Source organism: Pseudorasbora parva, chromosome 16 (genome assembly GCF_024679245.1).
Source record: "Pseudorasbora parva isolate DD20220531a chromosome 16, ASM2467924v1, whole genome shotgun sequence".
Lineage (NCBI taxonomy): Eukaryota > Metazoa > Chordata > Actinopteri > Cypriniformes > Gobionidae > Pseudorasbora > Pseudorasbora parva.
In genome coordinates, this window is record NC_090187.1 from 10,345,500 (window position 1) to 10,364,404 (window position 18,905).

General features: G+C 36.9%; 1 protein-coding gene across 3 annotated transcripts in view; it reads left to right on the forward strand.

Moving 5' to 3' along the window:
• The window catches only part of vaspb (vasodilator stimulated phosphoprotein b), a 74,884-nt gene extending 56,894 nt beyond the window's left edge, over positions 1–17,990 (forward strand). Inside the window, exons 6-14 of one of the 3 annotated variants that reach the window (XM_067419484.1) lie at positions 636–877; positions 1,960–2,114; positions 8,209–8,266; positions 8,502–8,529; positions 8,613–8,652; positions 8,853–8,909; positions 13,265–13,337; positions 16,687–16,744; positions 16,845–17,990. In XM_067419484.1, the coding sequence (XP_067275585.1) occupies positions 636–877; positions 1,960–2,114; positions 8,209–8,266; positions 8,502–8,529; positions 8,613–8,652; positions 8,853–8,909; positions 13,265–13,337; positions 16,687–16,744; positions 16,845–16,882 (749 nt within the window). In that variant the 3' untranslated portion in view covers positions 16,883–17,990. Of the gene's footprint in view, positions 1–632; positions 878–1,959; positions 2,115–8,208; positions 8,267–8,501; positions 8,530–8,612; positions 8,653–8,852; positions 8,910–13,264; positions 13,338–16,686; positions 16,745–16,844 lie in introns of all 3 variants that reach the window. The other 2 variants (XM_067419483.1, XM_067419485.1) reach the window with 2 other exon arrangements.
• The last annotated feature ends 915 nt before the right edge of the window (positions 17,991–18,905 follow it).

Genomic DNA, 18,905 nt, shown 5'->3' on the forward strand with positions numbered 1-18,905 from the left:
TTTCAAACATCGTCATCAAAATGATTGCAATATTATCGCTATATCGCCCAGCCCTACTACTGTATGTGTGCGCTTCAGATGTGAGCGCGAAATCTGTGGGAATGAGTAGAATTATGTCCAATCTCATGCAAAATTCAGACCATTCACACCAACACTATTTAACCTGGACTACTGGAGTGAATGAGAGGAGTCGGGTGCGTGTCGACTCTCGCTGTCGCTCAAAGAGGAGAGTTGAAATCATTTGGTATCATTTCAAATATTTCCGTATCGTTACATATCGAAATATCGATATTTTTGACAACACTACGCAGAACAGATTAAAAAATATATATTATTCATATAATTAACGATTATAATCCTGTTGATTGCACAGTGGTGTAATGTCATTGTTCTCATTGCTTAAACAATCAGGTTACAGTAGAAAACAATAAAAACCCAAAGTTATTTTATTATAATACTATTTTTAATTAAAAAACAGAAATCAATATAAATACAGTATGTATGCATGTATAATAAAATATAAAAAATATACAATTGAAAAAGTATTTAATTCTTCAGTAGATCAACCTCTATTTCTGAGCTAATATGTAATTTGTGTGTGTTTGTGTGAATCATGTGCTGCTGTTCTACAGTAGTCATTCCTCCTCCACCACCTTTGGCCCCTGGAGGCCCTCCGGCTCCCCCTGGACCCCCACCTCCCCCTGGGCCCCCTCCGTCTGGACCTCCCCCACCACCTGGGCCTCCCCCCATGGGAGGAGGAGCTCCACCTCCACCTGCTCCTCCTCTGCCCCCCTCTGGAGGAGGTGGGGAAGGAGGACCAGGTGGCGGTGGTCTCGCTGCTGCTCTGGCAGCTGCCAAACTCCGCAAAGTGGCCAAGGTGAGACAACGAGTCACAGAAGAATCACAAGAGCATTTGAGATAATGTGTAATTTCCTTGTGACATTATTTGCGATCTTGATGATGTCACCCAAAAATGACATTTCAAGCAAGTTATTATATTTTGACACCTTTTTTATTTATTTTTTTACGTGGACTACCGTGCCCTTTTTAATTATGTGCAATTGAAAGACCAGGAATGTGTATTAAGTAGAAGTGGAGATTATTGCGAAATCATTATTGTGTTGGCAGAAACAGATAATGAATTACTGGCAAATCTAAAACTTGCATACTAAATGTTTTCAAAAATGATGTAGAAATGGGGTTGAAGGTGACAACCAATCACATGGAAGGCAGTTTATCATTTCAGAAATAGTGTAAAGGCCTGTTCACACCAAGGATGATAACAAATGTGTTATATAAAGTGATTGTTCTTATTCTATGAGAATAGGGAAGTCCACACCACAACTGTAACGATAATGACGCAGAGGAACGATATGGTTGGATTTACTTTCAGAAGGTTTTTTTCCCAGCTGATGAATGACAGCCACTCCACTTTAAAGGGTCATGAAACCCCTCTTCTGCAGCTGTGTTTTTCACACCTTCAATTTGAAAAGGCTTCCAAAAAGGGGAGTGGTCGACTGTGAAAAAGTGGGATGGGTATTGTGTGGAAAGAGGGAATGGTGTGCATAAATAGGGGAGCTGCAGCATTAAATATAATATAATAAACTGAACTTTGAGTGTGGCTGTGGACACTAATTTAATTATCTTTATAGTTATATTTCTTGGTGTGAATGGGCCATAATATTCCCCCTGGTGGAACTTTATAAAGACAGTGAAACAAGTTTCCATGTGGAAACTAATTAAAAGTATCCGGTTTTCAAATGGCAAGAAAAAAGAATGAACTTTTATGCAAAGCAAAATAATACAGGCTAAGACATCCATTCACAAAGATGAAATTACAAATAAATGTAAATGTTATTCAGTTTGTTCAGTAGTTGAAATGTTGAGACTGATCTTCCACAACATTTTGCACACATTAGTTCCTGGCTGCTGTTATTGACTCAGTGCTTCCCCCTGCAGGATGATGCTGCTGCTAGTGCCGGTGGTGGAGGAGGAGGCAGTGCTCCGACTAGTGTGGCGGCGCCTCCTAAACCCGACAGTAGTCGCAGCAGTATATCTATGCCCAGTGGAGGAGGCGGCCTGATGGGAGAGATGAGTGCAATTCTAGCACGACGGTCAGTAAAAAGATTATTAGAGAAAAAAAAAAAAACTATATGGTAAATGTGTAGATTACAAACATATCCCCTCATTAACATTGGATTATGTCTCAGTTTTAAGCAGTTTGAAAGAATTTTCCAAATTATCTATAGCCTAAGGTTGATGTAGAGACCTGTGTGGAACAGATTTTTCAGTCCCGCAGGATTCTGTCCTGCTCTCGCCCACTCCAGCAAAAATATACGTTACCTTCTCCCGCTCCCGCCCGCATAAAAGTATAAATAGATTTTTTTCTGTACGTCAATGAAAATGTTTCAAGTTGAACATATAAAGGCAAGCGCATGCATGGTTTGGCGTGGCAGAATGCACGCAAAGCGCGCTCCCTTAAAGTGATAGTTCACCCAAAAATAAAAAATGTAATATTTATCTGCTTACCCCCAGGGCATCCAAGATGTAGGTGTGTTTCTTTCTTCAGTAGAACACAAAGGAAGATTTTTAACTCCAACCGCTGCTCGTATAATGCATGTCAATGGGGTGTATTTCTATGAGAGTAAAAAACACAGTTATACGAATCCATATTAAACACTGCAGCTCGTGGAGACACATTGATGTCTTAAGTCCCAAAACGAGAAAATGAACAGTATTTGTTATTTTTTACCTCATATCAGACGAATCTCATCTAGTATTCCCCAACGCTATTACTTCTGCCAAATAAGGTCAAAATAAACATTTTGTAAAGTAAATGTATGAAAACTTAAACTAAGTAGAAATTACTTGGCAAATTACTTAAAAAACTCGAACTTTAACTTAACAAAGTTACAGTTACTTATTTTCTTTGTTAATTGTACTTAACTTGGATAAGTACATTGTATATAATTTAATAATTTACTTTTAAAAAGTCTGCGTACAAAAATTGTGAAAAATCTGTGTTTCTCAGATTAGGGTTATGCGATTTTAATAAAAATAAAGTTGAGATTTTAATGAATCCTACCTGCCGCAAAAATGTTGCAAATTCGAGCAATTCAAACTGAAGATTTAATGATAAACATGTTAAGGTCGGCTAAGTTAAGTCAAAAGCACAGTTTATTCAGCGTACTGAAGCCTCTCCTCCATTGACATCCATTCCATGGCAGTGTGCTTGCTGTTTTTTTTTTCCTGCTAACCTTCAAGTCGCCTCCTGACCATTTGATTACGATTGATTACGATTACCGGTACATTTATTTCAGGTTATTTTCTGGTTTTCTGGTTGGCCTTAGCAGTTCTGTGAATGATGCTTCTGTGGAAGAAGTATTTAAAAACTATTAGAAAAAAAAATCTATAATTCTTTCAAAATGTATCTGTGTTTACAGATGCATCTAATCACTTTTAACAGTCCTTTTACAGATGCTATAAATGCAGTTCAGTTATTTGTTCATATACTTACATTAGGGGTGGGCGATGTCTTGATATTTAAAATATATCGAGATATTTTTTAAACTTGATATGGATTTGTACATATCGTATATATCGATATGTTGTTTATATTTAATTCTGATTCCGCCACTTTGCTTGTTTGCCTTCTCTGTGTTGTGCTCGCGCGCCTCCCGCCTCGTTGCTTTTGTTCCCCCTCCCCTCGCATGTTGTCTCATTGAACACGGCGGCGTCCGCAACCAGGTGAGGATTAGTTATCATGTTGACAAGCGCGTGCGTTGTTCAAGACTCAGTTTAGAGACCATGAATTTCCTTCTAACACAACTGCTTGCTAAAATTCATAAAGAAATATTAATGTTCATCATAGTTCAAATCGGAAGTTTCACCCACAGTCAGGGATTGACACTATTGGTTTTCAGTTAAAATGTCAAAATGATCGCATATCATTTGAAAACATTTCAAAATTCAAAATATTATTATTTGGTCAGTTTTATCACAGGATTATGATGAATAGGTCTATTCATGTTTTAACCAAGAGGGAAATACGAGACATCCCGGGTGTCCTATGAGACAGTGCTCTTCTGTAAGTTGTGCTGTAGCCATCATATTATAGCCTACCTTCTGACATTCATATTTCGTTCTGTAACTGGAAAAGAAGTGAATATCGGCTAATGTTTACATGATCTGCATGATGAGGCACTCAGTCACGCTTTAGTAAAGAGTGCGACATCTACTGTTTGAATTTTGATACAAATTTAACAGGAAGTGGTGTTATGACAAAATCAGTTTATTTATATCTCAGTCATGCCCCACTCTTTCTGCAGAATGCTTACTGTTTACTTTAAGTATAAAAAAGGAGTCTTTGATTCATCTTTTGAAAGCATGAAATGAATGAAAAGAAGGCTATATTATTATTTTTTCTTTTACAGTTAAATTATTATTATTTATGTAATCAGGGAGGTTTTTTTTTTAAATGTCGCAAAAGCACTTTGTTCCTACATGAACTGACTACCTCTTTGCACTTCAATAAAAAAAAGATTTCGTGGTATTTGGCATATTTGTTTTTGCTGTAATTTTTAGGGGGTTATTTTTCCTGTAAAGATATCGAGATGTATATCGTATATATTGAGATATATTTTTTGCTCCATATCGCCCAGCCCTTACATTGTTCATCACTGTGTTCATCACTTTGTGCATTGGTGGCGGAATGCATGTTCAAGTTCTAAAAGTAATTTAAAGTTTTAATTTTATTTAAAAATATATATATATAAAGGTGAAACCGGTTCTAAATCAAAAAAACGATTTTCAGTTTCTGAATTAATTTAAAATGCATAGTGACCACACACTGTAATACTAGACAGGCGGATTACATTTGTGTAATTTAGTCTTGCCAATTGGTTTTTGGATATTTTTGTCTTTCCCTGTTCAGCCTGAAAGATGTTCTTGCTTGATTAGAAAAATGTAGCCTGGGGTGTTAGAAGATGGCTGTTGATCGAAGCAATGTGAAGCGCACATGAATTCCTCATTAAAATAGTTTCTCATTACAAAAATATGTTATTTGATCTGTGAAGTGTGTTAAGAGGCATGACAAGGTGAATGAACATCTTGTTCTGCATTACTGACATTCCTGTAATTGGAGGTACTGTACTGAGCTTTATAGAGTACATTAGTGCACGTCCACTTTTTTTTAGCAGCGCCGGTTATGGAAGTATTTCTTTTCCCATTCATTTTTCCATTATGGATTTTAAAGTCTGTGTTAAAGCATATATGCCCTGAACCAGGCTTCCCAGCTATGAGGTGAATCATAACATTAAAAACTTTGATTTGAAGCAAAAAAAAAAAAAAACGGGTAGAAGTAGGGGTGGGCTATATAGCCTCAAAATGATATCACGATATTTCAAGAATGTTTGCGTTAATATTTATGACGATATATAAAAAAAAACATATGGAACAAAGTTTTATTGGTTATTGCAGCTGGAAGGTTTTATTGCAGCATTTATTAGTGCAAACAAAATGAAGGACATTGTCCATCCTTTTCCAATGAGCTACTGTCAAAAATGAGAGAATACGTAATTCAAAATGTAAATCTATTGTAAATCTAAGGTGGCAGCAGCAGCTTTATAGTAACACTCAGCACGAGTCAAATGAAAGCAAAGTTATTCGTGTTTTTACTGGAAATCTTAAAGGGTTTTAAAAAAAGTTTGTAACGTAAGGTGTTTGTCGGATAACGTTAAGTATGAATGAGCATTTAACAAAATGGTTTGCAGAGCCAAACAGCGTTGTCATCTGTTTACTTCCTTGCTATGACGTACAATTAAAAATATGAACTATTACAGGAAAACACATTGACGAAAAATAAATCATACTTACAGGTTGTGCCCCATAACCATTTTTCAGGACAAGCTGTGTTGCGAATCCTGCATTGAACTTGTAAAGATTGTGCAGACTTTCCTCCATAAAATCTGTATCATAGGGAGCGATATTTGGGTAATAACTATGAGGGACCGGGTTAAAAATGAATTGTAACCATTGATCCCTAACTCCCCCGTCCCTAGGAAGGCTGAACAAAGTGGACATGAAAATGTTTTGTCAGCATTGTGGCATCGACACTGTTACTAGCCTACTAACTATACCACAGCAACTCTTCTCCACAGCAAAAAAAAAAAAAAGGCCTTGCCCCCCATATTTAATATTCTCAGAGGAGGGGTTTATGTAAATATTGGAGTTAGTGATGTCAGCAGGGATGGAAATTAGCACCCGCCACCAGCCAAATGTGGGTGATTTTGAGTTGTGGCGGGTAAACTTGCTTCACCTACCTGCCACCGTGGTGGGTTAATAAAATATCTACTGTTTCACCTCTTTGTAAACTTTGTTTAATGCATGCGAGTGCTGCTGCCGTATGTTCGAATATGAGCAGTCGTTTTAGCCGTCATCATCACCCGGGTGTGTGTAACGCTAGAGCCAGAAGACGCGAATGAGGAGGACTCGCGCGCGCTGAGAGAAGATTCTGTCTCTGTGCATCATCCGAAAATATTGAGTTCTCTTCCAAGTCTTGCGCTTGAACGGACAAACTCCCACAAAAAGTATGTCAACATGTCTATCTTGATGAGTATCCAAACATCCAGACATAGTCTGAATATGCCTTAAGTGAACTGTATACAGTCGAGAAAATCTCGAAAGACAACGCATATCCTTCATTAGGTCTTAAAGGGGCAGTAGCCTTTACTGCTGTCTGTTTAATGTCAAACAAAAGATAAGGACATCACTCACTGCTCTTGATTGAATAGCTTTTGTAAGTTTAATAAGGATTAATCTTTAATTGAAACAGTTAAATATGCAGTTATTTTACATTTGATTACTTTATTAAATTTCTTTCTGCAGGCCAGTAGGCCTGTACATTAGCTATTATTTAATGTACACATGAGTGAGGTCAAGTTAAACATTTTATTTAGAATTTCATGTTATACTGTGGGTTGTTGCAATGTGCTAAATACATATTTGCATAACCTGTAATTTATTTATTATTTGAAACTTTAATATTAATTTATGCAATTGCAATGCCTTGATTTTTAGTAAAGTTGCACAGTCACAGTATTAGCCATAAATGCAATTGTACTAATAATTGGCATAATTTCTTTTGGCGTTTCGTTTTTTGGCCTTGGTATCCTCTCTTTCGGTTTTGGCCAAGAATTTTTATTTCGGTGCATCCCTACTGACAATGTTCTGCTCGGTATGTCATCAACACGCTTCAGAAGACGCCAAAACTAATAGTTTCATTGTTGGGACTAAAAACCTAAAACTGGAAACCATAAAAGACCACAAATCATCCAAATGCCACATCCAGGTAAAAAAAAAGAGGACACAGATCCCTACTCATTTAATGAAATGTACATCAGTTCATGGTTTGTGTGTGTATAAGAGAAAATGTCAGCATTTCATTGAGACTTGAGGTTAAATAACCTGCTTAAGTATTGTAGAGCTTGTAGTATTAATTTTCACATGCAGTTACACATTTTCGGTTAAAAACAAGAAAGTGGCTGGTAAAAACATTGAGTGACTGCTGGTAGATTTTGAAATCCACCAGCCATAGTGGCCGATGGACAAAAAAGTTAATTTTCATCCCTGGATGTCAGCTACCCTGGAGGAAAAGGCTGTAGTTCCCTACCAGCCGTTTGCTGTAGTCCTTAGAAATTGATTTTAAAAAAAAGCAAATATCTCTTTTTGCTTTAAACTTTGTACGTTGTAACTTTGCAGGTGTTGTTTATGCTCAAACAGCGACATTACACACTAGCTACAGTTAGAAAAGTGAAATTGTGTTTTACCACCCCTTTAAGTAAAACAATAGCATTTTAGTTCAACAAAAACTAAAGTAGTTTATGCCATGGTCTGTCTGAATATTCTATTCTGATCCGCTGGAAGCCTGGAAGGTGTGCAATACAATTTATACTCTCAGACAGGTGTTGTTGTGCACGCTAGGGAAAATAAGTGCGCCAAAAGTCATCACCTCGCTATATCATTGATATCACAATATGACACTTTTTTTTATAATGTAACAATTTATCTTTCATTTTGTTTTACAGACTTGCTACTAATGCAATCTATAGATACTAAGTTCTAAATAACCCATAATATTTCTTTGGCTTGTTTGTAAAAATGTATTTCTAGTGACTGATTTTTTATTTATTTTATTGTTTATCGTCACAGGAGAAAAGCAACCGATAAAGGGGAGAAGCCGCCTCCCAAAGCAGAAGAGCCCAGTAATGTAAGAACATCTTCTATCTTTTAAGAATCATTATGAGTAAATGTGTTATAGTGCATGCAAAAGTCTTAAAAGATTTATAGAGCTTGTCCATAGACTTGAGATGGAATATGGCTGCTATTACTGTAAATGTAAGTAGTAAAATTGAGTTAGACTTGAAGCACTATTACTGAATGCAGAAGAAACACTTTCATTTTCCTCTCGGTTTGTCTCTTTTCCTTTACCTATTGATCTTCAGGATGATTCCGACAGTCAAGGCCCAGCCGGTAAGAATACAATATATTTGTAACATTTTAGATACTCATCAAGTCTTTTCTCATATATAAATATATATATATTTTTTTAACAGACTTTAGGAAACCATGGGAGAAATCAGCCACCATGCCCAGGTAAACACTCATTTACAGACACACACTGAATTGAATTGAATAATGAATTGAAAAGTTCTGTCTAAATCATGTAACCGCACTGAATCTCCTTTAGTCGGATGTTTAAAGAACTCCTGCTGTTGTGTAAGTATGGACAGTGTGACTGTCCATAGGGCCCTGTAGTTTAAAGTAAAGTGTACATATAGTAATGTCTCAAACAGGACTAACTCAGCACCCAGAAGTCTGGAATCACCCTCTTCCTCTAGCCCACTTACCAGGTATTTTTACTACAGCATGCTCTCGTGTGGTTATGGTCTAATATTATCAGCGCCGCTGGTTCCCCTGCTTTCATACACACATTTACCTAAACATTTAATGCAATAAAGTAGTAAGCCACGCAAGTCCACATTAACAAAGTTTGATTAGTTTTGAACATGGAACATTGTGTCATATCCCCAAAACACCCTTTATACATTTTATTTACACACACACATATATGCATATACTACCGTTCAGATCTATGTAATATTGGTATTCCCATTAATACAACAAATACACTCACCTAAAGGATTATTAGGAACACCTGTTCAATTTCTCATTAATGCAATTATCTAATCAACCAATCACATGGCAGTTGCTTCAATGCATTTAGGGGTGTGGTCCTGGTCAAGACAATCTTCTGAACTCCAAACTGAATGTCAGAATGGTAAAGAAAGGTGATTTAAGCAATTATGAGCATGGCATGGTTGTTGGTGCCAGACGGTCCGATCTGAGTATTTCACAATCTGCTCAGTTACTGGGATTTTCACACACAACCATTTCTAGGGTTTACAAAGGATAGTGTGAAAAGGGAAAAACATCCAGTATGCAGAAGTCCTGCGGGCGAAAATGCCTTGTTGATGCTAGAGGTCAGAGGAGAAAGGTCCGACTGATTCAAGCTGATAGAAGAGCAACTTTGACTGAAATAACCACTCATTACAACCGAGCAGGGATGGAAATTAACTTTTTTGTCCACCGGCCACTGTGGCTGGTGGATTTCAAAATCTACCAGCCACTCAATGTTTTTACCAGCCACTTTCTTGTTTTTAACCGACAATGTGTAACTGCACGTGAAAATTAATACTACAAGCTCTACAATACTTAAGCAGTTTATTTAATCTCAAATCTCAATGAAATACTGACATTTTTTCACTCTTATACACACACAAACCATGAACTGATATACATTTCATTAAATGAGCTCTATGTTCTCTCTCTTTTTTTTTTTTTTACCTGGATGTGGCATTCGGATGATTCTTTTATGGCTTCCAGTTTTAGGTTTTTAGTACCAACAATGAAACTACTAGTTTTGGCATCTTCTGAAGCGTTTGACGACACACCGAGCAGAACATTGTCAGTAGGGATGCATCGAAATAAAAATTATTGGCTGAAACCGAAGCACTAAAAGAAATTATGCCAATTATCCATTGCATTTATGGCTAATGCTGTGACTGTGTAACTTTACTAAAAATCAAGGTATTGCAATTGCATTAATTAATATTAAAGTTTCAAATAATAAATCAATTACAAATTATGCAAATATTTATTTAGCACATTGCAACATCAAACAGTATAAAATAAAATTCAAAGTAAAATGTTTAACTTGATTTCACTCATGTGTACATTAAATAATAATGTACAGGTCTACTAGCCTACAGAAATGTAATAAAGTAATCAAATGTAAAATAACTGCATATTTAACTGTTTAAATGAAAGATTATTCCTTATTAAACTTACAAAAGCTATTCAATCAAGAGCAGTGAGTGATGTCCTTATCGTTTGTTTGACATTAAACATAGCAGTAAAAGCTACTGCCCCTTTAAGACCTAATAGAGGGATATGCGTCATCTTTCACGACTGTATAAAGTTCACTTAAGGCATATTCAGACTATGTCTGCTAGAATTCTCATCAAGATGAACATGTTGGCATACTTTTTGTGTGAGTTTGTCCGTTTAAGCACAAGACTTGAAAGAGAACTCAATATTTGCGCGCTGTGAGACGGGTGCGCGCTTCCGGATGACAGTGACGGATCTTCTCTCAGTGCGCGCGAGTTATTATGGTTATTATTCGCGTCTTCTGGCACTACATCCGGGTAATGACGGCGAAAACGACTGGTCATATTTGGACATACATAGTGCGGCCGCACTCGCATTCACTGAACACAGTTTATAAAGAGTTTTATTTACCCGCCACGGTGGCCGGTAGGTGAAGCGAGTTTACCCGCCACAACGCAAAATCACCCGCATTTGGCCGGTGGCGGGTGCTAATTTCCATCCCTGCAACCGAGGTATGGAGCAAAGCATTTGTGAAGCCACAACATGCACAACCTTGAGGCGGATGGGCTACAACAGCAGAAGACCCCACCGGGTACCACTCATCTCCACTACAAATAGGAAAAAGAGGCTACAATTTGCACAAGCTCACCAAAATTGGACTGAAAATGTTGCCTGATGAGTCTCGATTTCTGTTGAGACATTCAGATGGTAAAGTCAGAATTTGCCGTAAACAGAATGAGAGCATGGATCCATCATGCTTTGTTACCACTGTGCAGGCTGGTGGTGGTGGTGTAATGGTGTGGGGGATGTTTTCTTGGCACACTTTAGGCCCCTTAGTGCCAATGGGCTTCATTTAAATGCCACGGCCTACCTGAGCATTGTTTCTGACCATGTCCATCCCTTTATGACCACCATGTACCCATCCTCTGATGGCTACTTCCAGCAGGATAATGCACCATGTCACAAAGCTCGAATCATTTCAAATTGGTTTCTTGAACATGACAATGAGTTCACTGTACTAAAATGGCCCCCACAGTCACCAGATCTCAACCCAATAGAGCATCTTTGGGATGTGGTGGAACGGGAGCTTCGTGCCCTGGATGTGCATCCCACATATCTCCATCAACTGCAAGATGCTATCCTATCAATATGGGCCAACATTTCTAAAGAATGCTTTCAGCACCTTGTTGAATCAATGCCACGTAGAATTAAGGCAGTTCTGAAGGTGAAAGAGGGTCAAACACAGTATTAGTATGGTGTTCCTAATAATCCTTTAGGTGAGTGTATGTGTAGAGTACCATTTAAAAGTTTGAAAAATCCACATTTCGATGGAGCCTCTAAGGACATAGTGATGGAAAAAATATGGGAAGAAATCATATAGCGTTCCCCCGAGAAACTTTGCGTTCACTTGCAGAGAACTCATAAGGTTTGTGAGCGAATGCAAGGTTGACATAATTTTCCCTCCCATCTCATTTTTTTTCCCATCACCATGTGCCTTTGAGGGCTCAGTGCAGTACATTTATTATTCTTATAAATGTTGAAAACAGTTATGCTGCTTGATTTTAATATTTCCAGAATCCAGAATTCTTTGACTAGTAAGTTTAAAAGAACAGCATTTATCTGAAATGGAAATATTTTAATAATGTGAAAGTTTAAATATGAATCAGCGTAATGCTTATTGATTCACGATTCCAAAATGAGTTATCATAGAAGTTACAAGTTAACTAAGTCTGATCACTAAGCAGATTGTCAGCAATTTTGTCACTAAAGTATGGAGCGATTCTAATTAGTCTAACACACACACACACAAACACACACACACAAACACACACACACACACACACCCCTCCCTCTGTACCACTGACTGGTCCCCACAATATAGATTATCTCAGGTTTTACTATCCTTATGGGGACATTTGGTCCACACAATGTAATATAAACAAGGGCACACACACACACAAACACAGTGTTGGTTGTTCGGGGAGACTGGACTTAACTTGACCCATCATGAGACTGGAGTGCATCTGAGCTTCTGATCTCATTTGGCTTCATCTTTGCTGGTTTTGCCATCTTTAAACTCGTGGGCTTTGGAAAACTCTTTGCCTTTCTGTAGTGTCTGTAGACCTGTGCAACACTGTCTCAGTATTACATGCTTTTTTCAACAGTATTACATGATTTTCTTTAGGGTATTTATTTACATTTGTCTTCAGGCTTGGGTTTATTGCTTTGATTCTGCAGCTATTCTCTTGTTGTCCACAGGGGGCTCCATGTTACTGACTTTATTACTTCTGTTTCCAGCAGATCTGTGTAAGAGCCAATATTAAAGCTCTCTCCACATCCATGACTTAAATCCTGAAACACTTTTGCTGCGTTCAAATTCACATATAACGTTCCTAAATTGTATGTAAGATTAAAATTAACACCCAAAAATTATGTTTAAAATATTAATTCAAAGATGCACCGATTGTCACTTTTTCCAGTGGATTTTTAAAGTGTGTATCCTTGCTTTTTTGCCCACAAGCCCTTGGAAGAGGAGGGTTATTCACTTTTAACTCAAAGTAAATAGATAGATATATAAATAAACTGCACTCATATTTTTGAACATCAGCTTTTTGGCAGTGACATTGTTCCAGTTAAAGCCATGGACGTGAATGAGACTTTGATGTCGGCTTATTCCTCTTAATAATGGAAGTCAATGCTTTTAAGCCGCTCTATCGCCATTTGGGACGGTGTACAGGCTTTCGCCTTTCCTTTTTTCATTTTCCCTCCTCTTTTGACCTATTTCTATTTATTAATTACTGTCTTCATTTCTTTTCAGGATGAAAACTGTTAACCAATCATCAGAGCCCGAGAGTGGAGAAGGAGAGTCAGAGATGGAACGAATTAAACAGGTCAGAATTAAAGTCTTTTAAAGAAAAAGTGTTTATATCTCGCAGTTTATATTCTGACTTTTTTTTATAAACCCACATATCAGTTTATATGCCACAATTTTATTTAATTAATATGGCTGTTCATTATATTGAGTTTGTACTATATATTGATATATATTTTTTTAAAAACTATATAGAATGAGGCAATACCGTTTACATCAATATACAGTCATTCGATTTTACTCGCATCTGAAAAATAGCATAGGACACACAGTGAGCTGCTGCATGCAAATATTCTAAATCCAATTTGTCCTCAACATGACATACTTTATTAGCCTGACAAGCCAGACCCACATCAAGATGTTTGGTCTGGAAACTCACCATAGACAGGGCTCAATCTGAGGGGCGGGATAAACGGTTGTCTTTCAAACTCCCTCTGTACGCGATAGGATAGCGCTACACCAATCAGAGCAACGAAGGTGAAACAGAGCTTGTTGATAGATTAAACATTCGCCGTATCCGGTCGGCAAAAACTCCGAACACATCTTCCCTTTTTAAGAATGACTTCAGTGCCGTTCTTTGTTCTTTTCTCAGAGAAAAGCTTAACTCCAAGTCTTCCAGAGTCACGGTCAAAGCTGATTCGAAAGACCGCCGTTTGCCAGTTTCTGTGTTTACTAGAAGCAAGCGCAACTCGGCTGTCGTCATTATGGCCCCGCCCACCGACTCTATACACAATGTGATTGGCCCGGCAAGAGTTAGGGGAATACAGCTCAGAAGGGTATTGAGAGTTGCTAGACGACACTCGCGGGCAGATTAAATTTGCTGCCGCTAGGGTGCGTCTAGATTTCTAGGCTAATACTTTATATTAAGGGCTAGAAAGAAAGAAAGAAAGAAAGAAAGAAAGAAAGAAAGAAAGAAAGAAAGAAAGAAAGAAAGAAAGAAAGAAAGATATGGTTAACATGTTAAGTTTTTAAGAGATGTGGTTTTCTTTAGTCTATAACTTACATTTCACAGTATATTCTCCATCTGTAAATGTTAGAAAGTCTTGCAAATATTTCCATTTTGCTATCAAGAGTGGAGGAGCGTTATACCCATCCCTAAAATGTTACAGTATTTCACAAAATTATTGTTTTTACTTTATTTTTGATCAAATAAATATCCTTGGTGAGCAGTAGGGACTTTCCAAGCACAAACTTTTGAGCAGTATAATATGTAGTGGTTCTCACATCTGGCACCAAATTATGTTGAGTGTTTTGTTAATTATTTAACAATTAATATATTAAATATATATTAAATATTCGTTTAATCATGAGTTTTGGTCACATTACTTAAGGTGTGTGAGAGTGTTGGATGATTTTGTCCTGATTACTGTATGATGATTGAAATCGGCAAATGGCCTTAAACAATTCCTAAATAAACTGCAAAATTAAACGTTTTCTAATACAATTATTTCATGCTTCTAACATTTAAATTTACATTTATGCATTTGGCAGACGCTTTTATCCAAAGCGACTTACATTGCATTTTTTAAGGAACACTTTTTACATTTTAATCAATTCTTGCTTTCCCTGGGAATCGAACCCATGACCTTGGCATTGCTAGTGCCATGCTCTACTGGTTGAGATCCAGGAAAGCCTTTAGGATACAGATATGCGGGACACAATTAGCATGTTAGCCAGGGTTTAAAGGGCTAAATGTGAGTAACATGCTTAGATTTTTGACAAAGCATGGTGGTAAAAATGTGATATGGCTTAGTGCAATCATCAAATCGCAATGTACCCAAATGATATAAATATATAGTCTGAAGCACTGCATGTTTCAGAGTACTGTAACAGCACTGCGTTTCAGTTTCGATTTACAGTAAATACTACTCTGCAAGTGCTGTGTGTTTGAGTCACTTATAATTTGAATTTGGGAACACAACATGTGTCATGAGAAGCATTTATAAATTTGTTTATGTTGTCAACAAAGAGAAGCGATAAGGTCTTCATGCGGTTTTCTGCCAAAATAAAAGCTCAATGATTAAACGTTTGAAAACAAATAAATTAATACAACAATAAATGTTAGTATTTAAATTTTTACTGTTGATAAATAAAATAATAATAATTATTATAGTAATAATAATCTATTAATATCACTATTGTATTATAATATATAATATTATCATGATTAATTCAACTTAATAGTAAAGACAAATCAATGAGGATTGTTAAATAAAACAAAATCTTAATGCCAGCTCTGAGAACTCTCAACAGGGGCGAGCACAATTGACAATAAAAGCCACACTGTAAGTTGATGAGATGATTAATCAGTGTTTATTATGCTCTCGTTCATGGAGATTTTTTGCTGGCCGAGGCTTTTCAGGTCGGGTAGAATCTGCGATCTCTGACCCAGTTTGTTTGCTGGCTTCCATGGGAGCAATACGCTGTGTTTTTCGCCAACGGGCAACCTACATGTAGTGGTGCGGTTTCGCACAGACCAAAACAAAAAACGAATTCCGACATGGAACGCACATTTCAAAGTAGAATAACTGGCTGTAAAAACAAGTAGGTGAATTTAGCATGTTTCCTACTTATCTGCAAGCATATTATGGTATTTTAATGGAGGGAATTTTTATTTATTTATGAAAAACTTACATACAGCACCTTTAAGTGCACATAAGTAAAAACCTAAAGTACTATTGACAAACTATGTATAATTTTAAAGCTTACAGTCTCTGGTTTTCATATTTGCTTTTCGAAATAAATTACAGAAGATTAAAACCCTTTACAGTGCTGAATGATATATTACTCTCATCTGTATGACCAAAAACAACGTGTATTTTAAGTTGTTTCCGTTTGATCATGCCGACGCCGCTATCATGCAGTAAGCGCGCTAATACTTCAGCTTCTGCTCTTTCACAACTAATAATCGCCCACATTTATCTAGGTTAATGTTACAGCGAGCGGCTGTGTAAATTTTCTACTTACATGTTTTGAAATAAGCCATGTTTGATGTTGATGGATAATTTGATGAACTTTTGGTTTCCTGCCCGACATACTGTAATTACCACAAGGACCTGCCGTTAACGATCCTCATGGACTTTGCAATTTTTTTTTTTCTTCGACTAACCAGCTAATAAAAATTTGGTCGACTAGGCCTCTTCTAGTCGACCAACGTTTAGCCGCCCCCCAATTCTTCTTGTTTGAGAAGTTTCATTCTGATTACATTTATTTCTTTAAATAAAGCGGTTTGTTCTATAGCATCTTATTTTTGTGTGATATTGAAATTTGAACATGTTTTATAACTTTGAAATTATTATCATTTTAATCAGCAAAGATATTTTCATGTGAACATGAATTTGTTTATATGTGTCCATCTGATTCTTTAGGAACTGCTAGAGGAGGTGAGAAAAGAGCTTCAGAAGGTTAAAAATGAAATCATCGGAGGTGAGTACATCAACTTTTTCTTTGCCTTTCACTTCCTGTCCCTGCTGTGTTTGAAAGGATTCTTTTTTGTATTCATTTATTTCCATGTGTTCTTCCACAGCCTTTATTCAGGAGTTACAGAAACGAGGATCTACATAGTCCCACAGAAATGGATGGGAAGGGATTGCTCGGTCCTGAGAACCCAGGGATGCACACACACACACACACAATCATCCAGGGACTTAACCCTAAATCATTACAATTCAACCCAAAATGAGCTTTGTTGTACCTTTACCTGCCATCGTTTTCTTTCATATTCATCCATTTCTTTTCTCTCCACATTTAGTTTTGCGTATTTAGTTTTCCACTTAATGTTTTACATACCGTACATGTCTTCACCCTCACACTTGATTCCTGTAATACACAGTACATAAATGTTCACCGTAAAACTTGCCTAAAGATATCGTATTCAGGGAATAAAGCATATCACTTATCCCAGTGACTGTAATGGCCACATACAGACCCTCAGAACCCACAAGTTATGATGCAGAACTAAGGAGGCAAAAACAAGATGGATCTTGGAGAAAAAGACCTGCAGCACACACACTATCCACCACACGTGACCGCACCACCATGTCAGGTTCCACTTTTGCGCTTTCATCTGGGAGATCTTCATGTCAGACCTAATTTAGCACCTCTGTACAGGGAAAACGATAACATATTTAACACATTAATTTGAGGCTCTGCGCTTCATGTTTTGTGTGTGGGGTTGCATGTTTCCATGTATGGCTGCACTTACCTCCGTTTATGGGTGCCATCTTGTATGTGGTCACCTGACCGCCACTCTCCGTTGGTGCGAAACAACTGTTCTCATCGCGTCAGCCCTCATTTGAAATGTTTTTAAACTTTGTGTTGAGATATGAAATACTATGGCCATGATCATTTTTGTCTGTTGGCCATGCCAAACTGCCTTGGAAAATACATAGAAATATAAATATATATAAGGTATATATATATTTGTTTTGAGGGAAAATGATAGAAAACTTGAGATAATGTTTCTATTTTAATTAAAATAATTGGTGAATGGGGACTTATTGTGATTTATAATGTTTTCTTCTCAGAGATTGTTATTTTCGATTTTCTGTTATCTTTTTTGTTTCTTTTTTCTATAGAATATAGGCTTTTTACACTGAAATATATAAAGAAAATTGCGTAGAGACACTGGATTAGATGCCTTTAGTCAAATACAGATGCTTCTTCTACTGCACTTGTGTCTGCCTCGTTTTTATTATCACCATATACCCGCATATCACAAGAACAATTTAGTCTTGCTACAAAACATTGGGCTTATTCTATATGACATTTTCTGGTTTCTCTGTTGTTTTTCTGTTGATTAAATTGTTTCTGGTGTTTCAGATACAAACATGGATATGATAATGCAGGCTAACTTAGCACGGACACATAATATGAGAAATATTGAAGTGAAACCTTAGATAAGCTTTTAAATAGGTTTCCACACAATAATACATGGTAGCCATGACACGAGTAAAACTTGCTCTTATTTGCATGTATTGTCATCACACATACTGAACATAATAAAAACAATCTTGTTATGAAATCCAGGAAACAATTTCTTTGACTATATAAATGTTTATTTAGCCGTGGCTGACAGAGCAACAGCAGAAGGATAATGAGCTGTTGTTTCCTGTTATGAATGGACCTAAGCAGAGTTGTCAACAACTGCTATCACACTATGCTTTTAGAAGCCAGCCCTGATAAACACATTTGATTTTAGAATAGAGGATTAGAATAACCTCAACAACAGGCCAAACCAAGCGCAATAACAATACACAAATGTTGCAATTCTGCAGATAATATCTGATCTTTAGAAATATTTTTCTGTGTTTTCATTGTCACGCATGTTTTCAATTTCCACTGGCACCGTCATATGGGAATAAAGGTCATTTAAAGAACCATGAACATATATCGTGTTACATGAATATGATCATTCAGTTCAAACATGCATACTTGTGAAACAAAGCTACAGCAGATTGAGCTATTCTCCACAACTAACTGAAATGGCATTTAGATCTGCCTCCATGTAGTTAGCAACTCCCAACTTCCCATGATCCAATCAATTCCCGAGAACAAAATCAAGTCTCACCTTACAAGAGCTTGTACA